At 35.3% G+C, this 26758-nt stretch overlaps 1 protein-coding gene across 7 annotated transcripts in view; it reads left to right on the forward strand.

Annotated features, from left to right (window-relative positions):
* The window catches only part of LOC124369058 (condensin complex subunit 2-like), a 122751-nt gene that overhangs the window by 72914 nt on the left and 23079 nt on the right, over positions 1 to 26758 (forward strand). For 6 of the 7 annotated variants that reach the window (XM_046826765.1, XM_046826761.1, XM_046826762.1 and 3 more), the window contains 2 exons: positions 10372 to 10564; positions 20197 to 20331. In XM_046826765.1, coding sequence (XP_046682721.1) covers positions 10372 to 10564; positions 20197 to 20331 — 328 coding nt within the window. Of the gene's footprint in view, positions 1 to 10371; positions 10567 to 20196; positions 20332 to 26758 lie in introns of all 7 variants that reach the window. The other variant, XM_046826767.1, reaches the window with a different exon arrangement.

Below are 26758 nucleotides of genomic sequence, written 5' to 3' on the forward strand. Positions count from 1 at the left end.
GATTCGGGAAAAAGAAATAAAGTTTGTGCAACAACGTTTCAATTTTTAAAACCCTGTTTATTAATGATTAATTTATAAAAATTACACAATTTAGATTGGTTAAAAAGGGGGAGAGCACTTTTGAATGATATAAAGTATTGAATTATATTATTTAAAGAATTTAGAAAATTTTATAATAGGGCGACAGAGAGTTACATGTCTATGAGTCTGAGGCCTGAACTAGACTGCCTTCCAGCACACGCAGGTGCTGACTCTGCATTGTCAGCAGTCTCACTGCTGTCCTCGACAGTGCTGTGCACTTTACAATTGTTATGTCTTCAGTTAAATTTTACTAAATGTATGAAATTTTTATAAAAACAAATAAAGCATAATTTCTTGAATTATTGTTAATATTGGGTTCGGGTCGTTACATCACCCTCTCCCCTGGAAAAGATGTGTCATAGGATTAAAGTGATGGCACATCTTGAATCTATTACATTTGTATGTTAATGACTTATTTTTAACTTTAAAAATGTTTTTTTTTTCTTTGAAATGTTCCCTAAATTATTAATACATGTTTCTAATCTAAGTTTACATAACCATGATACTATTAAGATTTAGGATTATTACTAATATACAATATTTTTTCCCAGAGACACAAGCCGGTCAGAGTCTTTTGATTCGTCGCTTTAAAAATGTTCACATTTTCTTTTTGTTTACTATTTAATCATGAGGGGGGTCATCCGAACAAAAGAGGCTTCTTGGATGATCTCTGCTAATGGAGTTCCTTCCTCCACCCTCACCGTCAGTTGGCTCTGGTCTGGGCCGCTTTGTGCTCTGAGTTCGTCTTTGCTGCCAACTGGTCGTGCAAAGACGTCTTACTCTCCTATGACATATAAAAACTACGAGCAGTATACAATTTAAACTTAAAACTATATACATGATAATAAAGTTATAATTTTTATTTACATTAATGATGACAGGTTTGTTTACATTAGATCCTTGCAATAATGAATTTAAGCCTATTTCTACATGATCATCAATTAGATTCTTTTTTATATCTTTTAGCGTTTCAAAAGTTAAGTTATTGGTCAATAAGATAAGAGCAGTTTCATTGGGCTGCAATATGTTCATTTTTGGTATATGAAGGTGCGTAATATTTCTTTTATAAACTATATTCCCTCTGATCCTCGAAAATATTTTACCACTTTTGCCAAAAATATCACACCTTGATATTTGTTTTATGATTCCTGAGGTATTAACAACGATTTCTAAATAATCTTTTACAATGTCTGTTTTAATTACAGATGTATCATCTTCAATGTTTCTAAAACAGTTTAATATTACTTTGTAAGGCTCTGCAACACTATAAATCCAGTCATTGCCATTTTGTAACCAAAACGGTGAGTTTACATTCTCAGTTAGGACTCTGTTACACTTTTGAGTTACAGAACTTAATCCCATAAACAGTGAATAGATGCAACCATCGACTGTATGGTGTAACACACTTATTGAATTTGGACAAATTTTAAAATAACTGCGCCTACATTGAACATATTCATCTGAGGTGAGAGGTACATAGTACTGCCTATCTTTAGATATCAACAAGTAGTCGTGTTCAATTTTCCACACTAACCAATGTCTTAACCTAGGTTGATAAAGTGGTATCACTTCTATTTTATAGGTTTCAAATTGTCTATCAATTGAGCTTAATGGTACTGTAACAATCAATCTTATGCTAGCTGGATTAGCTAATGCTTGTGCTGTACAAAGATTATAATACAAAAATATATCTTCATCATTTACAGGAACAATTAGTTTCAAATGAGATGGTATACTCTTTTCAATTTTATTCAATACTTTCGTGAAATCATGCGGATTTAGTAATTTACTGCCTATCTTACCAGAGTATATAAGTTCTAATGCTTGCCTAAACTCTACTACTCTTAGCTTAGCTTCATCAACAGTTTGACCTAAATGTCTTAACATTGTTGTAATTGCCATATGTTTTGCTAAGGACTGATGCATCATTATATTCTGTTCATTGAAATTCGTTAATGATGTTATTAACCTGTCGTTGGCTGTAGATAACTTAATCATTATTTCATGAATAGCTTTAGTGTTAGTTACAATTCTAGAATTAATATCTTTCATCAAAGTTATTTGTGTATGACTGGAACTAACAACTGTACCACTTATTAACTTTAGTTCGTCTACTTTGGTATTTACATGTTCTAAATCTTCACTAGTCGGTACGCCAAATAACCACTTTAATGCATAACCTCCTGCATTTATAAGTCCACGCTTCTTTTCTAGAATTTCCAACAGGTGGCAAAAGTTTTAACAAGTCGGTTATATCACTCTCATACTGTTCGATTCCTTCTTTCACTCTTATATATTCAAACTCGAAGTCTTCATCCCAGACGTTTACACTGATATTCTTAAACTGTTCTAATTCTACACATATTTCTTTTCTTAGCAATGTCTAATCAATTAAAAATATCAATTTACACAGTAAAGTACAAGTATAATACTAATGTGACGTAAAGATTTTAAATAACGCACTGGAATAGCATCTAACTCAAATTAATTTTAAAACATCAATATTTCTCAATAACAGCAATTATTTAAGCCCAAAATATTAATTTTATCAAAGTTATGGACACTTTTGTTTTAAAGAGTGCTTCTATATTACAAAGATTTAATAATTAATTTTTATCTGGAAACATTGGCATTTCCTACTAAATATTATTTAATAAGTATTCTTATTCTAATTTTAAAATGAGAAATAGGTGCCCTGGAAGTGACGACCTGACATTGAAGTACACATTGTTACTCCATGTTAGAGTAATTCAATTTAATTTACTTGTTACTTAATAATCAATCACAAAATTAGCAAAAAAGTGTGTTATCATTCAATGCTGCATTCACTATTATACCACAGCACCTTTATCTCTCTTATCTCTATGTCTTAATTATTAATATAGAATATTTGGTAAAATATTTTTAACCCTTTGAGTGCCGAAGCGTCTACATAGTAGATGTTGTTAAATGTGCATAAATTGCTGGCATCTACCCAGTAGACGATTTGTATTTAATTACTATCACATATAATTCATTTTTGTTTTGACAAATAACTTATTTCACGGCAATCTACAAGTTTCGAACAATCGATTGTGATTGATTTTTATTGTTCACAGCCCCCTTGTAGTTATTTGCCATCAGAAAAAAAAACAGATGACGCAATAGTTGGTCAGCTGCTACTTGTTGCCATTAACTACACAGTTTCGTTTGTTGTGTGTTTACAATGTGCTAGTTCCGTGTGTTTATGCTGAAAACTGTTGTTATTACTATTCTGCAATTGTGTTCAGTAAAACTTACAATGCATTTATAAACTTCTTTTTTCGTGTTTAGTGACGTATATTTTATTGTTGGATTGGTGATGAAGTAAAACGCAAGTTCCAATCAAACTATTGATTTTAGGTGAAGTAAGGTTATAGAAGTAAGGTAAATGTACCAAAAGCTGACAGTACAAGAACCTTGCAACCAAAAGAAAATTCAATTTTTATGTTGAAATTAAGATAGGTTAATATTAATGGATTTAAAAGAACACTTGGTTATTTAGGGTGTTAAATAAAGTCACCTTATGTACATTTTTTCAAATTTTACTATAATAATAATTAAAAACAAATAACATGTCAATGTTCCTAAACCTGACATCTGAATTTTGTATGCATACCAAAAGTTAACAGGTATCTGTACCGAAAGCTGACACTAATGGTTTTATTACTTAAAAGACAAGTTTTAAGCACAACTAAACAAAATTAAAAGATAAAAAAACTATATACAAAAGCTGTTAATAATATTAGTAGTGTCAATTATATTTTAATAAGGACCATAGTAAGAAATAAATAGCCTATGTGGGTATGACTTGTAATTTGACGGAGGCTCTAATTTATCACACAAAGTTTATAATTCTTCATCCTCATCACAATTCTCACACAAGAAGTCACAGTCAGAATCACCGTAAGAGGGATCATCCAGGTTGAATTTGGAAAGATGATTCTTCAAAAGACATTTTAAATGTACACTTTTGTTGCACGAGTCACAATCTATCCATGTGTTTTTAATATTTTGTTTCTTTTCATTATTCCAAGAAGCATTGCATTTCATACAGAGGTAGTCTGTCACTTTGGATTTCTTTGTTGTGGTTTTTCTTTCATTGTCTTCTTTTTTAATTTGCCTTTTCAGCATTCTTTCTTTTTTCTTTCTTTCTTCATCCTCTTTCTTGTATTCTTTTTTTGTGATATGCAACCCATTGTGCCGAGGTGGCAACACTCGGGATCTTTTCCTTTCTTCTTACTTTATTGACCTCTTTACTTGGTTCTGGCCAAAACAATGTTTTTTTGAATGGAGAGGGAATTAATTCCCCAGATGGTAGCAAAACTTGATTTTCTTTTTGTGGCGTACTCAGACTTGGGTTTGAATTGTCTTGGCGAACCACATCATTTTCATTTGTCCCAGAGGTTGATGGTTCAGTATAAAGGAGGATGCCTCCTTCTTTTAAAATAGTGTCAACACTCTCTATGTCTTCAACTACTGTGATGTCTACGTTTTCATTTTCAATGGCAACCTCTTCTAAATTTTTGTTTTTTACTTGTGGCTTGGCGTCAGAGATTTCTAAGTACGCTGTCTCGTGATTGCTCATTTGTGAATCATCGTGGTTTTCATTTATGTCTTGAACAAGTATTTCTTCAGTTGTCTCACCTTTGTGTAACTCAGCTGTGATGTTTGTTGTTGTTGGCAAGTCAATATGAATTTGTTCATTGTTTATCTGCTTCCAAATGTTAAACAATGATAAATCCTTTTCTTGTCCGATCCATTCATCACACATCTTGAATGCCTGTACCTTTTCATACCCTATGTAGTGTTCTAATACTTCCAATCCATTTTTTAGATCTAGCTTCTTTTCTGTTGGAAACAATTCTCTTGTGTGCTGAGTTTCTCTTTGTTGATTTGTTGTAATTTTAGCCTTCTCGATCTCGATCTTTGAATAATCAACAGCACTAGCATCCCAAGGATGAAGTCCACATTTTCTAAATCCATTCTGTAAAACTTCACCCCTCACTCTGTCATCAATGCATTTTTTCAGCAAAGGACTGAAATGCCTCTTTTTGAGAACAGGGTTACTCATGTTTTCAATTCTCCAGTTTCTAACAGCTTCTTTCCACCCAGATTTCAAGGTTCTGAAAACGGCTACGTCCATTGGCTGCAACAAGTGAGTAGCATTGGGAAGCAGAGATACAAGAATAATGTTATTGTCGGCACAGAATTGACTAGTGTGGAGTGTGAGATGAGAAGTGTGCCCATCAATGAAGAGTATGACAGGTCTTGATATGTTGTTATTGTCAAGCCAAGGATGGAAGATATTGGTTATGTACTCATAAAAGAGTTCTCCTGTCATCCATCCTGACTCTGATTTACCTGGTGCCCAATCGGTGCTGTCTGCGATGTCTGCAGGAATTCTTGCATAACTGTGAACCACCATTGTTGGACCAACAACACCAGAAGCACTGCCCATGACAAGAGTCGTTATGCACTCTTTCTCATCACTGTTGACACGTTGATACACACTCTTTTGTCCCTTTTCTACAAGCACTTTATTGCCAGCAGGGTTTAAAAAAAAGCAGTCTCATCTGCATTGAAAATACATTCAGGATGTTCTAGTACACTTTCCATGTTATTGTTTTTTAGGTAGTCATACACTTCGGCAAACCATGCTTTAATATTTGCATCTGTAACATCAGCTCTACTCTTAGTGAGATTTTGAGCCATTCTTTCGGCAAGTTGTGGATTCCGTGACAAAAATCCATTGTACCATTTACGGCCAGGTCTTCCATTAGTAAATGGATTTTCTCTCTTCAGTTCAACTAAAATGCGTTGAACACTGTCAATCAATTGCTCCTTTGTGATCGGGAACCCCGATTTTGCCATACTAAAAATCCAATCTACAAGTAAATATTCTTCTTCCTTATGTAAAATAGAACTTCTGCCCATCCGGCAGGATAAAGGTGATTACCCTTTCAATTTACTTATCAGTGTAGGTCGTGGAACGTTATTGATTTTTGCTACTTGTGATTTTGAAAGACCTCTTTGAACATCTTCAACAGCCTTCCGCATTTGCTCCTCTGAATATTGCAAAATCTTCTTTGGTGCCATTTCAACCTGAAACAGAACAAATAAATGGAGACCTAACTTTATGGTATATCAATTTCAAACTTTAAATACCACTTGAAAGTCAAATTTTGAATTTAAGTTTAGTAGTGCTCAATAATAAAATATTGAATTAGAGCAAGCAATTTGACAATTTTTATTGCAGGCAGAAACATACCCCGATAAAACTTATTTCTGTAAAAAATCTTTAAAAAATATCAAATTTTAAATATCAAAACTAAGAAAGTCTGCTATAGCTTAAGTTTTAATACTAATATTCAATTAAGTTATTAGGAACTGTTTGTTTTTCCTAAACCTGACACCAGATTTGCCTAAAGCTGACATAGGTACATATGGATGTCAGCCTTTGGTCCCAACCATTTGAGAGTTATTTAGAGCCACAACCAATGGACAGTTTGTATTAAATCAGACCTTATGTCAATGAAAATGTGAAGTAAAAAAACTTACATGTTCCTAAAGATAACACCCCCCCCCCCCCCGTCAGCTTAAGGAACATCACATAATTGTGTACCGATGCCTGACACCTCTTAAAATAAAAAATTTAGGACTATAAACTTACAAATATTGTTAATAAAGTAATCATTAGTATATGTTTTACTCTCACTTTAGTTAAAACACTAAGTGCATACAAATTATTACAATAAAAATGAGAAATTCACACTTACCTCATTAGCAAAAACTGTAGCAGAAATCCTTCAAAGACACTCCTACCTGTAGAGCTCTTCTGAGTTTCCCTCCATTCCAACAAGAAACAATGAACAGCTGATTGATGGTAATAAAAAAAAACACGAATAACCAAGGTTTTTTTTCGTGTCATAGTCACAGAATATGCTGCACAGTAGGCCTTATTATTTAAAAGAGAAATTAAATTTGTCAGCTTTTGGATCACTGTCAGCTGTTGGTACATTTACCTTAAGGTTATATTGTAGGCCTGTGTATATTTTTATATAATTAGTATTTTACAGTCGTCTTACTTCATTGAGTGAAATAGAATAGTTATAATATTGTTTCTAAACTTTTGACAAACTTGAACAAAAATTGCTTTTTGTTGTATTTTGTATATATTGCAGTATCTGGTTAAATATTACTGTAACACACCATATTATGCATGATTTTTGTTCAGTTTTTCATGCTCTTTCATATGGTATAGATAAAAAAAATTAAAAAAAAAATATTGTATAAATAAAATTTTAGTTCAAACTTGAAATTTTTTTTTCATTTTTTAGTTTTTTGTTATAACCTATATTCTTTTTGTGTAAATAAAAATAAAATTATAATATTATATGGAAAAAATACCTTGTTTTATAACACACAAACTAAAAAAAATATTCAAATCGGTTGAATAGTTTTTTTAATTTAGTTTTTTCCACACACGCTTGCAAAACAGAAGGAAATGCTCCGGCAATTTATGCGTATGACGGGAAAATATGCCGTGGCACTCAAAGGGTTAAAGTACAGCCAATGTTTATTATATTTATTGAATTTCTGAATGTGAACAAAGGCTCACCAAATATCACCGCCATTATGACTGCCATGGTTGCTAGAGGCTGTGGACAGATGATGTTGGTTGTTGTCAGCTTCACCCACGATGTTGGTTGCTCCGCTTCCGTCTCCTAGGCTGGTGACGTGACGAAGATAGCAAGATGGCGTCGTCTCTTGGCGTCCTTTCTCGGCTTGGCGTCTTCACGTGTAGATTCCTTCATCCAATTCCATCGTCTTCTTGTTGCACTTTTTATTCCAAAATTTTGCAAAATCCAACTTGAAAACACTTTTCCTAGCCGTTAAAACTGTATTTGACACTGTATTACACTGTTTGAGTAATTTTGATGTTCACGTGGTCACTTCGGCATCGGGAAATCAATCAACTATACAGTTAAATTGTCCCAAAGTTACGCGATAATCCCACCGCACTGCCACCAAATCTGTAACGCGACCGATTTGGGGATTAATTGGTATCCGCTGCCACCACCGGATGATTCCGGAAAAAGAAATAAAGTTTGTGCAACAACGTTTCAATTTTAAAAACACTGTTTTGATTAATTTATAAAAATTACACAATTTAGATTGGTTAAAAAGGGGGAGAGCACTTCTGAATGATATAAAGTCAATTACATTATTGAAAGAATGTAGAATATTTTATAATAGGGCGACAGAGAGTTACATGTCTATGAGTCTGAGGCCTGAACTAGACTGCCTTCCAGCACACGCAGGTGCTGACTCTGCATTGTCAGCAGTCTTACTGCTGTCCTCGACAGTGCTGTGCACTTTACAATTGTTATGTCTTCAGTTAAATTTTACTAAATGTATGAAATTTTTATAAAACCAAATAAAGCATAATTTCTTGAATTATTGTTAATATTGGGTTCGGGTCGTTACAGTCGTTTTGATGAGTTGACAGTAGTCACGTGACAAACAGGAAAGTATCCGATTGGCCGAGCGGATCACGTGACCTATACACAGACCTAGTCCCGACAGTCGAAAGGAACATCGACCTGCTCTCTTACGGAAGTTTTAACAACTAATTCTTCACCATTCAAAAGTAAAGCTTTTGCGTTTGTAGACGTTATCCGCGTTTAAAGCATCGGCAGTTCTGCGTCTATAGGTTTTAGCCGCGTTGGAAGGGTTAAGTATTTCAGGAATAATTAGGATGATATAATTGAGTAAACGTTAACATTTTCCAAAGGAGCCACCAAACCAGTAGAAAAATATTTTTATTACTTGAGGGGAAATATTTAACCCTTTAAGCGTCATGAAAAATTGGACCTGATCTTTGATTAAGTTACAATTTTTTTTTAATTTCTAATGTGTAAAGTTAAATTTATTTTCGTTTCTGTATGTCAAAATAGAGTTATTTAACGGTAAATAAAATTTGTTTAGCCATTTTTGGATTTCCTAGGCTAATTTTTAACTTTAGAGAATATCGTAGAATAGCAGTGTAGTTGTCACTAATTTTTTATCATTTATTCAGAAAGTAGGGGAATGAAAAAGTTTTACAGATAAACATATACTTTATTATTAACTAATAAAATTAGAAAGATACAAAAGTAGACAAAGAGTGTTTATTTGGTGGCGGGCTGTCAAAACTGGCATTCCGCGCGTCTCCCGCAAGCCACTGTTATCGCGTGGACTTTGAACATTCTTATCGCTCGGCAACTTGTAGGACGGCCTTGCATTATATGTTTCTTGCTTTCTGAGAACATCCTTATGACCGTAGTAAAATATGAAAAAGTTTGGAGTTGACCAAGTAATTGCTCATAATTACCAATTCTTCAAATTCCGAATCGTCTGGATTCGCCATTGCACACGAAAAATGGTAAAAATTTTACTTTAAAAAGAATAGGACACAACAGAAAATTAGAACACAACAGATAACCGAAATACGTGTGCGTGTACCGGACGCTTCTCACTAACTAACTGACTAGATGCCTTGACGGGAGCTCCCGTCAATGACTTTGTGAATGGCGCGAGGCCACGCCCGCTAGACAGTGCTTGGCCAATTAGAAGCCACTGCCACTCCCATTGTAATAGAATTCGAGGCAGGGCAACCCGTCTATATGTCGCTTGACTACTAGAACCATCTAGCAGCAAAATATTCAACTAACATAGCAGTAAGAAAATAAAGAATGCAAAACCGCGGATCCACGGCAATATCGTTTTGAGCACGGATACTTGACTGACACGGTAGGGGTCAAGCCGGTGTGCGCAGTAGCAAGCCCCGCCCACTGACGTCACCCGTTCACCACCGCGACCCCGCCCACCCGGCCAGTAGGCTACTTCTGTTCAGTATCTGTTCACGGAATCCGTGGTTTTGAGCTTGTAGTTGCCCTCCGCGGATCCGCTGAAAAGGTTAAGCGTTTCAACCACTAATTACATTGTACAATATTTCAATAATATTCAGTAAGTCTTTATGTTATTTTATGTATACATGCAAAGTTCTTCCCTAGGATAGGTAGTTTTTATTACTCACTCATTTATTGTGTTTACTGAATATAACAAGCTGGGAAATGAATGAATAAATCAATGGACAATAAACAATATTCAGTTAGGACCATGTTGATCTTGGTCTATTTGTATATTGTTCATCTAATATGTTCATAATTACATAAATCAAACCAAGAGATAATCAAATTTATTATTGTAAGTTATTTTTCTTTACAGCTTGTTCAACATGGACATCTCTCCACAAATATTACCAAATGCACCCAAAGAAGATGAAGAAAATGATCTAAATGGCCAAGAAAATGATCATAGCTTACCAGCTGATGAGCAGGATGAAGGTGCTATCAATGATGACGGAAATGAGATTGAAGCACAAATTGATTTCAATATAATGCGACTAGAGAACATCAAGGTAAAACTGTGATTAAATGTATTTTAATTGAGGCAATGACCATTTTGTAATTTTAGCATGAGGGACAATATTGTCATAGTCAAAACAATTACCTTTACTTTCTGAACAATTTAAATAATAAGTTAATAATTACAAAACTTTTTACAGCTATTCAGTAACATATTTAATCCATTTTAGCGAATTGTGTATGAAATGTTAATTTTATAGGCTATTCAGTAAATCTATACAGGGTAAGGCAGACTCACGGTGTATGGCGGCTGAACCGAGAAATCCACCTTCTTTTAAATTACTGTTTGTGTTGCTTTAAACAATAGACCTTCTTTTTACTTGAGGTTACCAAAGAAGTACTTTGTCTAAAAATATGTTACAGTTGTACTTGTTAGATTCCTTCTTCTATTATGGGATTAACGATTTATTAAATAACACACACGTTTAAAAATAACTGATTTATTAGGATAGTTAAGCACACTACATATTGTATATCTCACACTGATACATCGACCACCGGATCTCTGCTATCAGTCCTTTTCATATCCGTTAGTTTACAAATATTTTATTATATTAAGTGGTACCATAATTAACTAGGGTTTACAAATATTTTATTATATTAAATATACAACACCTCCCTTTTCCCTTAATTTTAATTGAATTTCAAATTCTGTTTGTCTTAGCCTATCGGTATCTTTCTGGAAGCCTGATTGATCTACCACTTCTTGAATGATAGATAATGTTTTCATTGTTTGGATTTATTACATTTTGTGGGATTGGGTTGGGTTGGTTTTGTACATTTGGATTAGGCTGGTTATTTACATTTGGTTGAGCTGGGTTAGGCCTATTAACACTTTGGTTTAGGCCTACAATTTCTTCATCAAAAATATCATTATAAACATACCTACAAACAGGTACATTGAATGATTGTCTAAGATGAATAGAATTTCTTGTTAGAATTCTACCATCTTCATCTCTTATTAGGTAAGACCTCGGACCTTTAGCTTTACCCAGAATTTTAGCAGGTTTCCAACACCATCTTTTCTATATACTACATTTGGACTTATGAAACTATGTCTTTCTTTAGAAATCTTATCATAGTAACTTTTAGATTTATTTTGTGATTTTACAATTCTTCCTTTAACATCGATTTGAACTTCAGGTTTCAAAACATCTGTACTTACTGGACTTTTTGATCTTAATACTCTACTCATTAAAACTTGACAAAGTGCTAGACCTGTTCCTTTTACAGGAGTAGATCTATACTCTAGGAGTGAAACAAATACTTCACTTTCATTATTTGATTTTTGAGAATGCTCTTAGCTATCTGAACTGCTCGTTCAGCTATACCATTGGATCTAGGATACCTAGGACTACTATAAATACATTCTATGTTCCATTCTTTAGTGAACTTATAAACTGATAGGAGTTAAACGGCATGTTGTCACTACAGATTTGTTTTGGAACGCCATGAACTGAAAATATAGACTTTAACTTTAAGACAACTTCAGATGCTTGTTTGTTTTTAAGCGACTTAAGTTCTAGCCATTTAGAGTAATAGTCAATTAAAACAAGGTAGGGCCTACCTTTTCAATCTAAAAGATCTACAGCAACTTTTTCAAATGGCAAATCAGGTATTGAGGGACATATCATAGGTTCTTTAATGTTATTAGCCTTATTTTTTTCACACACTGTACACTTATTTACAACTTGTTCGATATCCACATTTATGTTTGGCCAAAAAACAGTCATTCTTGCATTATTTTTAGTTTTTTCTATACCCATATGTGATTCATGTAAAAGACTTAAATTTTACTCCTTAATGACATAGGTATCACAATTCGGTGATCTAAAAACAATAAACCATCATCAAGAGATAGCCTATCTTGCAACTGATAGTAAAATTTTACATGGTTAGGTGTACATTATTTGCTAGGCCAACCTTCTTGAATAAACTTAATTACATCTTTTAGAGTTTCATCATTTTTAGTTTCATTGCGGATTTCAATTTCCTACTTTCCGAAACTTGGGCATTTTTACTTAACGTGTGAACTACTTCTACTAATTCAGGATCATCATAAACTTTATCTTTTAAATACACGCTCTGTATAATAAGTAACCGGACTGAGCCTACCCCGCTCCGTCAAAGCGTCTGCTAACCGGTATCTGGTGCTGTAGTGGTGGTGGGGGGTCTAGTGAAAGGGAACCGGGCTGCAGCAGTTGCCTCCAAGCGCTTGGAGAGTTAGTATCGAGCGAGAGCGGAGTGCATGTTCAGTTACCCCGTCGGAGTGAAAATGGAGAGTACGATCGAGCAACGTTTTAGCATTAAATTTTGTGTCAAACTCAAGAAAACGGCCACAGAAACTCTTCAAATGATTCAAGAGGCTTACGGTGAGGATGCTCTGTCCAAAACTCAGGTGTTTCAGTGGCACATAAATTTCCGGGAGGGCCGCGATGATGTCCATGACAAACAGCGCGTCGGTCCTCCATCAACGAGTCACACGGACACAAATGTGCAAAAAGTGCGTGATGTGTTGAACAGTGATCGTCGTCTGAGCATTCGAGCTATCGCAGCTGAGGTCGGAATGGATAAGATGACCGTTCAAAACATTATTAAGAACGATCTGCGCGAAGCTGGTACCCAAACACCTGACTGATGAGCAAAAGAAGCGTCGTGTTGCTGTCGCTTCGGAAATCCTTGATCGACTGCAAACCGAACCAGAGTTTTTCAACCACGTTATTACAGGAGACGAGACGTGGGTTTTTTAATACGATCCTGAGACGAAGCGGCAGAGTTCGGAGTGGCATACACCGGACTTTTTTCTATTCCCCAAGATCAAGAGACACCTTAAGGGGACCCGGTTCGGGACTCTGGAAAACGTTCAACGTGCTACGACGAGGGCTCTAGACAACATCGAGGTTGCCGACTTCCAGGGAGCGTTCAGGGATTGGAAAATATGGTATCAGCGTGTTATCGACTCCAATGGGGACTACTTTGAAGATTTCTAAAGAAAAATTGTACATATTTTGCCAATAAAAAATTTCCTGAAGTCAGTCCGGTTACTTATTATACAGACCCTGTATGACCTAGAGAGACAATCAGAAACATACATATGTTTACCAGGAACATAAATTACTTTTAAATTGTATTTCATTAGCTTAAGTCTCATTCTTTGACATTATTGACACTAACGGCTTGTGGTCCGTTTGTACTTCAATCTCAGACCTACCATAGAGAAAATGGTGATACTTTTTCACAGCTTCACAAATTGCCAACATTTCTTTCTCAGTTTGACAATAACTTATTTGAGTATCCGTTAAACTTTTTGAACCGTACATTATCGGTTTACTATTTTGCATAAGAGTGAAACCCATTCCGTCTTTTGAGCTATCACATTGTAACACAATTGGTTTGTTTTCATCAAAATGAGCTAGTACCTGTGCACTACTGATCAGTACTTTTAAGTTATTCAAAGCTTTTTGATGCTTCGGCATCCACAAAAACGCAATATCTTTCCTTAGTAACTCTCTTAGAGGACTCGTTACTTCTGCCATGTTTGGAATAAAATCGCGAACAAAATTGAAAAGCCCCAATAATCTTTGCAATTCTTTTTTGTTTTTGGGGTTTTGAAGCCCACTGATAGCTCTAAAACGGTCCGGGTCAGCAGTGTGTCCTCCTTGTGAATAAATTTCACCAAAGTATTTTACACTTTTAACTTTGTTTTGGAACTTAGATTTATTAAACTTGACATTACTTTCCCTAGCCTTCTCAATGACTTGCTTAAGTATTTCATCATGTTCTTTTTCACCACTACCAGCAATAACACCTTTAATATTTCCAAAAATCTGCTCAGTAAATTTTTGAAAAATTTCAGGTGCCAGATTCAATTCGAATGGTAAACGTAAGAATTTATATGTACCAAAGGGCGTACTAAAAGCACAGTGTTGAGAGGATTCTTCATCCAACTCAATGTTATAAAAACCATGTTTAAGATCAAGTACTGAAAAGACAGACTTGATAACTGTTCAGTTTATGAGAAATGTCTACCATAGACGGAATTAAGTGTGGCAATCTTTTAGTTGCTTGATTTAGATCAGTCGGGTCAATACATAGCCCAATATTTCCATTAGGTTTCTCAACCACCACAAGATTACTTACAAAGCTTTTAGGGTTATCTAACTTACAAATAATATTTTGTTTTTCTAGTTCATTTAGAGCATATTGTACTTTGAGCTGTATTGTCAAAGGGATTCGTCTAGGTGGCTTAACTGTTACCTTAACACTAGGATCGATATCAAAATGACATTTTGCTTTGAACTTTCCAATGCCATCAAACACATCAATATTAGAATGAACAAACTCTTGTTTGGTCAGATCAGTCTGAATTTTATTTACTGAAACACCATCTACTTTTTTAATCAAATCAAACCTTTTGCAGCTATCTAGGCCTAAAATACCTATGTCACTTTTGGTTTTAGTTACAACAAACTCTACAATTTCATTATTTTTTCTGGTTATAGGCCTACATTTTAGTTTTACTACCCCTTCACAGTCTATTTTAGAGCCACCATAAGCTTCAAGAACTACAGTGGTTCTTTCAAGCTTAACTGAAATATCATTACGCTTTAACTTTTCAAATAATTCAAGAGGGCATGTATTTACCTCTGCTCCAGAGTCTAATTTAAACAAAACTTTTTCCCTATCATTGAGAACAAGTGTCTCGTACCATTGATTGGCTTTTGGAATATGCTTAGAATTTTGAATTGTATCTAAAAAATACAGCTTATCACATATTTTATTACTTTTAGTATCTTGGCCCACTTGATTTTCTACAGGGACTGAACCTACACTGGCCACTTGATTAGCTTTAGACCTATGTTTACATCCTATAACAAAATGATTAATCTTATTACAGACATTAAATTTCTTTCCGTAGGCTGGACATTCTTTTTTGCCATGTGTTTTTCCACATTTTCTACATGAGTACTTATTATTATCTTTATTTACATTATTAAACTTGTCCTTTTCATACTTAAAATTAGGCTGTGACTTACTATGAAAGCTAGCACTGTGATCACAGCACGGTGACAATAACACTTGATCCACTGTGTCAATTTGACCTTGATGACAATCCACTGCAACTGTTTTTTCCACCTCCTTGTAGTTCCTTAGCTTGCTCCCGGCCCATCTCCGTAGCTCTGCACAGCTTGATTATCTTTTCTAGGCTTAAGTCTATTTCTCGAAGCATCCTTTCTTGGAGTGATTTATCTGATATACCAAGTATTATTCTGTCTCTTAATAGGCTATCTTGTTGGTCTCCAAACTCACAAGATTTAATGAGCCTTTTTAGGTCGGTTAAGAAGTTGGTAAAGGTTTCTTCTGGAAGCTGGTTTCTCATATTAAACTTGAATCTCTCCATTACGACATTAGTCTTAGGGCTGGCATAGTCCTCGAAAGCTTTAACACATTGAATGCGGCTGGCACCGCACGGTGCCGCGCTTCGGGTGTCCTCGGGTGCGTTCGGCACCGGACGGTGTCACGCCACCTTCTAGATTTCACAACGTCAGTGCTGTTTCAGCTTCTGCGTGAGGAAGGTATATTTCGCGCCGCGTGTAGAGTACCCTTGTTTGTTGTTCCACGTGGTTCGGGTTGAGTTCATCGGCTAATCTGTGTGTTTGGTGTATTGTTATAGTTGTAGGGGCTGTGAACTTCGTTGTGAACAATGGATGGTCCTAGTTCTAGCCAAATAAGACACTATTTGAGTGAGAGTGATGTGGAAAGTAGTTCTGACGATTCTGTGGCGTCTGCCGGCCCGGAGAGTGACATTGACCAAGCCCAGCTTGACGCGCCGCCTATTGTCAATGTGGTGGCGCCTGTGGACATCGAGGATGAGGACACGGATGACCAGGAAGCTGATCAAGTGATTTCTGACCCAATATGGTCACTTCGTACTGCAGGTATGCGAAGAATTCCCTTCACAAAAGAAAACAAATTGCTTGTACCTGCCCCCGGAACAAACGATCCTATCGATTGGTTTTTTTTACTACTTGATGATACCTTGTTGGAAAAAATTGTGTCTGCCACTAACAAAAATGCCTGGGAAATATTATTTTCCCCTAACCTCAAAATAAAATCAAGAATAAATAATTGGCAGGAACTGACAGTGGCTGAACTGAAAAAATTTTTCGGGCTAATCTTTCACATGGGAACTGTAAAAATCAATCGTCTAAACGATTACTGGAAAACTGATCGTATGTTTAATTTTGGATTCGTGAGATCCCAAATGAGCAGAGACAGATTTCTCCTGATCCTAAGATGTTTAAATTTTTATGAAAGTGACGAAGAGACTGTACCTGATGATCGCCTCTACAAAGTCAGGCTTTTGATTGACTATTTCAATCAAAAGATGAAAACCATCTACTACCCAAGTCGAGAGTTGTCGATTGATGAAGGAATGGTGCTATGGAGAGGACGTCTGCACTTTCGACAATACATTCAAGGAAAGCGCCATAAATATGGTATCAAGATTTACTCGTTATGTGAACCGGATGGACTTTGTGTAAGTTTCACTGTGTATTCTGGGAAGGGAGGTGAACTTGGAGGAAAAGGTCATGCTAGCAAAGTAGTCAAGTATTTGATGAGGGGAATGCTTGGGGTGGGCCATTCATTGTATATGGATAATTATTATATCAGTTACCCCCTTGCAACCGAGTTACTGAGTGAGAAAACCTACTGCACCGGCACAATGCGCTCAGACCGAAAGCATGTTCCGCTAGATCTCAAGACAGCTCGTCTTGCCAGAGGAGAAAAGGCAGAACGGTACGCCAATGGTGTTTTGATAGCAAAATGGTGCGACAAGCGTCAGGTGTTGTACCTATCCACAGAGTTTGAGAATGATTGGGCAATCTCAATGAATAGGTATAACCAACCTCGCCAAAAGCCTCTGCCCATAATACAGTACAACGCCCATATGAAGGGTGTGGACCGAAATGATCAGCTTATGAGCTATTATGCCTTCGAACACAAATCAATTCGCTGGTACAAAAAGATCTTCGTCCATTTCCTTCAGACGTTGTTGGTGAACTCCTTCAAACTTTATTTACAAACCAACCCAAGGAAAAGATCGCTGTACCACTTTAGATTGTCCATCATCAACATGCTTTTGCCTGCAGCAAACGCAATCACACCTCCACTCCGGCCTAGACAACAAACAACTGTCAGACACGTATTGTCAAAAATGGACACACCTGACAACACAGGAGAAAGGATGAAGAGAAAACGATGCAGAGAATGCTCAAAGACAAAGAAAAGAACCATGACCCTTTTCTTTTGTGCCCAGTGCCCTGGCGAACCTGGCCTATGTGCACTGAGATGCTTCGACAAGTATCATGAGTAGGAAAGAAAATGAGGCAGGAAAAAGTGGAAATATTGTAAATATTGTATATAATTGTGTGTATGACGGTTACAAATGAATGAATACTGTAAACAATTTGAACAGTGAAAAGTGTTGTGCGTGGAAAGTGACGGACGCGACTGACACCGTCGGGTGTCCAATGGCATCTGACCTGCCGAGTGCGGCCGGCACCTTCCGGTGCCGCTACTATATTGTTGCTGTATATATGTATATATGGACATATACACATCATTGATGGTGCATATGAAGTCTCCACATAATAATGGTAAGTAAAACCTAAAAAAAATATTTTCAGCATGGGCTTGTATTTTACGTATTTTCTGGCAGCAGTGAATGTGTTAAGGACCTTCTCGTAGTCTTTCTTATCCTCTACCGAAAGATCAAAAGTGTAGAATAGGTCGACCGCTTCTTCCCCAATGAGATTTAACAGCATAGCACATTTTGTTTCAGAGCCTTTGGTTTCATGTCCAGACGCTTTCATAAATATTAAGAAGTTCTGTTTGAACCGCTTAAAATTTTCATTTAGGTTCCCATTAAGGGACAATGGGTTCGGTGGTTTGAACTCCATCCTAGGCTATGTTTATTAATAAGGTTTAATCCTTTGTGATCTTAGATGTCACTTGTAAAGTTTCACTTACATGATTCACTTTAACTCTTAAGAGCTTCTAGCTTAAATGTAGAATTCACAACATACAGTCACATTGATGATAACCTCTAAACTAGGTAAAGTTGTTTTTTAAATGTAGAATTCACTACAGTCACACTGTCGATAACCTCTAAACTAGGTTAAGTCGTTTTCACTCTTCTTAATCCCTTCAGCATTGTTCTTCTGAGTTTTCCCGTAGCGCCATGTTAGATTCCTTCTTCTATTATGGGATTAACGATTTATTAAATAACACACACATTTAAGAATAACTGATTTATTAGAATAGTTTTAAAAGCACACTACATATTGTATATCTCACACTGATACATCGACCACCGGATCTCTGCTAACAGTCCTTTTCATATCCGTTAGTATCTCAGTGATACCAATGTGATACCTTAATTAACTAGGGTTTACAAATATTTTATTATATTAAGTGATACCCGAATTAACTAGGGTTTACAAATATTTTATTATATTAAATATACAACAGTACTTTTCAGCACATTTCCAATTTTTTATTTTTAAGATTTAGGATATTTCAAACTCGTAAATTCTAAAACATTCAAATAGCTAGATATGACTTTCACTACAGTTATTAATAATTCTTTTAAAAATTAAAATTTTTATCTTGGATGGTTGAGTAATGATGGCAAAAATACAAATTTTAATTACATTTTGTTGCATTACAGCATTTTATTATTTTCCTGTTTACTAAAAATTTTCTCGTTTGTTACTGTCTAACTTTGACTACAGATTTTAAGGCTGTTATAAAACTAATCTTAGTTTTTTAAATTTAAATTGGCCTTTTCAGAACCGTGTATGTATATATTTTCTTGTTCGGGGCAACAAAGCAAACTCAATTATTGCACCAGAAGTAAATTACAATAGCTGATAGTAGGCATTTTATGACCAAAGTAGACTTCTCAGACCTTTGTTTGTATGTATGTATGTATATATATATATTCATTGATTGGAGCAACAAGGCAAACTCAATCCTAGTGTCGGATACGTAATTCATTTGAACCTAAAGTGCTCATACATGTACCAAACCTAAAATAACAACCATTTGCGATTTTGCATAACATTTGAAGTTCTTAACTAGGATCCAGTGATATGCACCAAAAATATGCCTACTATTGTTTTAAAATTTTACCTGTTGTTGTCTTTTGTATTTGTTTAGACTACTCTTAGTCCGTCACATAACCAAGCGAGTGTGCCTGAGGCACACAATCATTTCTAGTTCCCTATCAGTTCAAAGCTATTAATATATTTCAAATAATTTTATTTTAATTACAATTTCTCTTTTTTTCTTAGCTAACTTTCAAATTAATTAAATTACCTCATAGCATTTTACTGTGTACCAAAACAATTGTATAAATATCATGTTTAATTTAAGACTGTGATATTTATCAAAGTAAGGGTTTTCCAGGAAATATGTATTATCTCTGTATGATATTACACTGTTGTCAAATCTTAAAGATCATTAAAATAAAATTAAGTTTTAAATTTTTAGTACTAATATTTTGAGTGTTACATATTTTCTTTCAATAACATTTAAAAAATACTTAGTTCTGTTATAGGTAGAAGAAGAAGAAGAAGAATGTCTATCAACTCTTGCTGGGCCTTCTTCAAGTGCAAGACCTTCACATTCCTCGCCCTCCAAAAATTCAAGTGGGGCGTTTGAAGGTGATAACCTTGTACCTATGGTGAAAACGGTATGTACAACATTTATTTGCATATTTTTAATGTTAAATGCATTTCTTATTGGTCTCCAAAAAAAGATTAAGGAGTTTTTATTTCTCAATGGGAAAAAATTTTTAACCCCCTTGGTTGTTGTGCGCATTTGAGCCTTAACTGGTACACAGACACCCTGACTATATACCACTCTTGTTCAGGAGTTTAAGGGTACACATTTCGTATGTTACTATCTTAAATGCAACTTAAGCACCAGTAAATCAAGATTCTGTAAAAAGATTTTTTTCTTTCCAGTGGAGTTGAATACTCTGTTATTGGGAATATTATACAGTAGGACCTTGATATATCGAACCTCAAGAGGATTTACAAAACTTCGATATATCAAGAATTTCGATATAATGAGGTTTCTATATATCAAGGCTGTTTGGGGCAGACTTCGATATATAGAGGTTTACAACTGTTGTTGTATTATTCATTATATCAAGGTTAACTCTGACAGACTTCGATATATAGAGGTCCACACCCACTACAATAATACAGTACAATTAAGAATCGTACATTACTTTATCGGGAAATGTGAATAAGAAATTATAACAAGTACACCATACATCAATTTAAATTTATTTATTTTTTAACTAAACGTATAGAGTAATATTATTACATAAATATGAATATGAAATTCTGTAACGTCTTAAAAAGTTATGTTGTACAGTATAAATACACAAGTCTGAAATACAGTTCTACTGTACTGTATTTTAAATGTTTAAAATGCTACTGTAATATAGGCTTACGTACATGTTATAAAGAGTTTGCAAAACTTATTTACTGTTGTTAAAAAAAATCTGAAATTGTAGTTTGACTACCTGTGAAAGTAACTTTGTCCAACGCGTCGTCTAAAATGGATAAAGACTGGATTATTTTGTCATCCATAGACGTCTTCTTTTGGAGGAAATTTCGCAACGTGTTGATGGCACACCGGGCATCGCGAAGGGTGGGGTCAGGAGTTTCGACTTCGTTGTCGTCATCATCCTCACCGTCCTCGACTACACTGTCTTCTACACTCGTGTCATTGGAAACGGATGCAATAATGTCTGCATCGCTTAATTGGCCGCAAGTAGCAAGCTCGTCATCGACAGCCACAAAGTCTTCGAAAGACAGCCCTTTCAAAGTAAGGGCCTGAGTCACTTGTCTCCACAGTACAGGACTAGCAAGTTCACCGTTATCCGTTTCAACAATTGAACAGTCTTCTACAACACTTTCCTTTTCTTCGTCAACTTGCTGTTTAAAGCCACTTTTCTTGAAGCAGTTCTTTATAGTATTTTCGGTAACATTGTTCCACGCCTTAGAAGCCATCCACATTGCATCAAGTATGCTTATTTTTGTAGGGTTCTTGTCCTCGAGGTCACGAAGGAAGAGGCGTACAACTTCCTTCCGGTAATGAACTTTAAAGTTCTTAATTATTCCTTGATCCAATGGCTGTAGCTTGGATGTGGTGTTTGGAGGTAAGAACTCGATTTTTACGTTTTTCATTTTTGGGATGTCACCGTGAGCAGTAGTGTTGTCAATAAACAAGAGTATTTTTTTCTTCATTTGTCTGTCCAAGTCCGTTAGCCATTTCTCAAAAACCCCTGAGTTCATCCATGACTTTTTGTTTTGATGTGTAGTCCATTGGAAAGCTTTGAACCCCTTTGAAACACCTTGGATTTTTAGATTTTCCTATCATCAATGGTTTAAGCTTCACGGTGCCAATTTGATTTGTTCCAAGCAGCAATGTAACTCTTTGTTTACTATTCTTACCTCCGTGGCAAGTGTCACCTTTAAAAGTTAAAGTTTTGTCAGGAAGACACTGGTAAAAAAGACCTGTTTCGTCGGCATTAAAAATATCATCAGGTTTGTATCCCTTGACAAGATCAGGCAGTTTTTGCGACCATTCTGTGCAAACATTGTCATCGACACTCGCACTTTCGCCAGTCACCTTTTTGAAAATTACTTCATTTCTTTTTTTAAAGTTTTGGAGCCAACCGTTGCTTGCTCGAAAGTCAGGTTTATTTAATTGCGCAGCAAACTGTGCTGCTTGTTCTTTTAAAATTGGGCCACTTACAGGAAGGTTTTTATCACGGCACTGTTTTAACCACTGATAAACACTTTCATCTACGTCCTTGAATTCGGATCCTTTCATTCTCTTGCACGAAGTTCCTTGGCGTTCATATTTTTCTCTATTTTTCAATATGGTCGAGAGAGTATTCGCTGGTATACCAAACTCCTTTGCAATGTCACTTTTTTTCTTATTCCCGGCGTCCACAGTCTCTATAAGTTTAACTTTATCTTAAAGTTATAAGATAAAGTTTTCCGTTTTGCCATCGCACTTTTAAACAAAACAGTATCACAGTTGAAAATCTGCCACGCACAATAATTCACTAAGATAACCTCAACTCGCACTAATCGCGGTAACGTCCAAATTAAACTGAGGGTGGAGTGGTGATCCACCACTGGCGTCTACAGAAAACAAAGGAGTGTCGGTGGTGGGGGTTTCAAGTCTCGACATGAAAAATACGGTACCTACTCTACTTTGATGGTTGTTTGTTTGCACAACACGACAATACAGTACTAAAGTTCGTTTCGTTGATAAACTGAAACTTCGAAATGTTGAGGTAATTATAAGAAAACTTCGATATATAGAGGTAAAAAATAGGCAAAATTATTGGCGAAAATTCGATATATTGAGGTTATTTACTTGAAATCTTCGATATGTAGACGTAAAATTAGCATTGAAGTAAATGGGACATTCAAGGGGAATTACAAAACTTCGATTTATCGAGGAATTCGATATATTGAGGTTCGATATATCAAGGTCCTACTGTATTTTAATTTGGCTTTTGATTTAAAACAAATAAAATACTTCAAGAATATTTTCACAAACCATTGACTTGGGAAAACATAATACATTTACAGTTTCTTTGTTGAGACAGCCATCAGAAAAGATATGTAAGGCAATTACCCTTTACTATGTGGGGGATACTATTGTGAACCTGGAGTCAGGAACTCCTGGGTATAAGAGATGTATAATTAACTGTTGTACAATTAATTTATGAACATAGCTTTTTGAAAGTCTGAATATGTTTTTTAATAATCATCATCAGCCAAAATCACTAAATGGGTTGCAATTGTAAATGTGGACTTATGTATGTGAGGAGTTCTAGCTACACCGTAATCCAAATCATCCACATATCCCATTATAATGTAAAGCACTAGTCACCCATCACACCTTTGTAACTTCCTAACTAAACTGAAAAAAATTATTATTTGGTATAGAGCAATGAACATTGTTTAAATATCACAACCGCAGTGCATTTCCACATCATCCACATATTCCATTATAATGTACAGCACTAGTCAACCATCACACCTTTGTAACTTCTTAACTAAACTGAAAAAAATAGTACTTGGTATAGACCAATGAACATTGTTTAAATATCACAACCGCAGTGCATTTCCCACAAAAAGATGTTCTGATTTCATTAGACCTCATTTAAACCTTAGGCAGGTCTAAGCTGGAGTGATAAATGAATGAGTTTAGAATTGGTCTATCTCAGACCCAGAACTTGAACCATCTGCACGTGTTTGGCAGTCACAGATCTATGAAACCCTAGTTTCAGCTAAAGTCTAGGGTTTAATTTTCACATGTTATGGGCAGTTTATAAATGCCTGGCCAGAGCAGGGTCAAAAATGACTCTGGAGTTTAGCGTAGTGTACAGTCATTTTGGTGGTGTCAATAACTGTAAGATGGATTATCTGGAATATTTATACACTGATCATAACCAAAATTTGAATTTTAATTGTGTTGATGTCCCTCATATGCAAGACAATGACTGGAAACTCTGAACTGAATTTCTAAAGAAAATTTGACAGGCATAAATTTTCTAAATCACCAGAGAAAAACTTTACAATCCATAAAAAGCAGCTTTCTTAATATAATTTCATATTAGACTTACTAGTACATGTTTTTCTAAAAAAGGTATAAAATAGCAAGCATAAAACTTTGTTTTCCAATTACATCTAGAAAGTACACAGCAATATCAACGAACCACTTAATAACACTTTTTATAGACGGAAAAAAGATAAAATGTGATCATGTGGAGTGTATATCTGTTAAATGCGGTTTGTAACAAAATTATTCCTATTCTTACTTTTGTATCATTAATTTCTGTCACAACTCTCACCGTATTGTGCATTTTGTATAACCTAAATAAGCCTGCACTATGGTAATATTTAAAATTTGATTGCTTAAATATTTTACATTGTTTTAGAAAATAAGTGAAGGGCAAAAAATTTTTCAATTTGGTGCAAACAAAGTTTTATTGATATTTTAATATTAAAATAAAAAATAAATGTTAAGGCAGTCGGGGGACTGACCGACAGCTTAACTACTTATAACGGGCTGTGAATATATATATTGAAAAAGTATGTTTGGTAATATTAATTTTTTTTTTTTAAATAATATGAGACAGAAAATTCTTTAACATAAAAAGATTATTAAATTTTCTATTAGTTTTATATTTATTACTGTAATATTTTTAACATTTCACATATTACAATGATCACTGACTTCTAAATATTAAAGTAATAAATATTTATACGATTTCATTATTCTTTATGATAGTTTCTATAATTTGTTCAATATCATTTTCACTACAATCGTGTATTTCCTAAATAATTACTCATTTTCATTGTCATTATATTCTAAAAATGAAATTATGGGCTTAAGATAACTGAAATAAGAAATACAAATTCTGGATTAAAATCTTGCTAAATATCTTTTGCAAGATGCGGTAGTGACTGCGATACAAACGGGTTTTATATATTTAAGTATTATTCAGTCGTAAAGTAGGGCTATAAACGGGCTTAATAGTTTGGTTTGTTCAATAATATATGTTTGACATACCCGGTTTTTTTAGTACACCAGAATTTCAGTTGAATTTTTACCAGATCTTATTTGGAGAAGAAAATAGTGGGTAAGCTATAACAAATAACGCCCAAAAAGGCACATTTGCGTCCGACATATTGCACAGCAATGACAGAATGAACTGAGGGCTGAGCGGCAGGAGAAACATTTATTGTTTAGAATTAGCAGCAGATAAGCGGCATCGTGTGGTACCGCCCTGCTGCTCACGTCTGTCGTGAGTGTTCCCCATATGTACAACACAAACATTAAAGTTTAAGTCGCTGCTCGATCCAGTGCCCACCGCTTACCTCGGTTGGTTTATGAATGATTGCTCCTTGCATACATTCCGATTGGTCATCGGATTACACAGGTTAAAACAAAGTGATGTTATGTTTTGATCTCACGGTCACATCCAAACTTCGAATAAACTGCGTTTACACTGGCAAAAAATTGAAAGTTTTGTGTCCGACTGTAAAAATCGGGTGCAAGAGCTCTCGCGAGCGCTGCCGCAACCAGTGTCGGACAGTTGTGTGCAAGAACTGGAGATCAGTATCGACTATTGACTATTAAAAAAAACATTGCTGAGACATCACTGTCATGTGTAAACAGACTTCGTATTGACTCTCGGAACAACCAGCAATACAACTATAGCAAGTTGTACAAATACTTATGACTCGTGAGTAAAATTGCTTATCTTGTTCACATTATGTGACAGTAGTTGTGCAAATACTCTCGCAACTTTACTTGCCAGTGTAAACACATCTTATGTTGTCACCAGTCTATAGACGGCAGTCGGCCAGCCGACCGAATCAAACACACACGTCAGAGTCGTCGTCAGAGCGGGATTGGTTGGACAACGGCTGGAAATCCCTTACGTTCTAAGATTAACTATTTACCAGAACGACTTCCCCGCACAAGTGACGATCGGTCGGATGGTTTGAACTATTCAAACTAAATAGTCCAACATGTATAAGGAGCCTTGTGTCATGTTGTTTTGTATTCCATGACTATAATCTAACGAACATCTCATGGACCACAGCCTTTCGTGGGTTTATTTAGTTTGTAGTTGTATTTTGTGTGATGGGGTGATTCTATTCTTGCATTATCGTAAAGGCTAACACAAATTATTGAGGAGCCAGTAATTGATAACATTAATTGTGCTCGTATTCTGGGTGTAACTGTAGAAAGTACTGTACTGTACTGGTTTTTATGTACTTATTCTACAGGTTGCAAACTAACCGCACTTCGGTAACTTCCGTAGCAGATAACTTTCTGATGCATTCTTCATGTATGGGCCATCAGTGTGATATATATTAAGAACCACGATACTTTCACAGCACTTTAACCAGGGCTACTGCCAACGATGAGAATTTGGAAAAGTGTGCATTACTCATGAATTTTGGACTCTGGGAAAAATGCATGAATTTGTATAGTGTCCCTGGAATTTTTGTAGAGATGGATCATCTAATACTCGATAACAGGGCTCTTTCTACTCGATTCCGATA

The sequence above is a fragment of the Homalodisca vitripennis genome, chromosome X (genome assembly GCF_021130785.1).
Source record: "Homalodisca vitripennis isolate AUS2020 chromosome X, UT_GWSS_2.1, whole genome shotgun sequence".
In the NCBI taxonomy this organism is placed as follows: Eukaryota; Metazoa; Arthropoda; class Insecta; order Hemiptera; family Cicadellidae; genus Homalodisca; species Homalodisca vitripennis.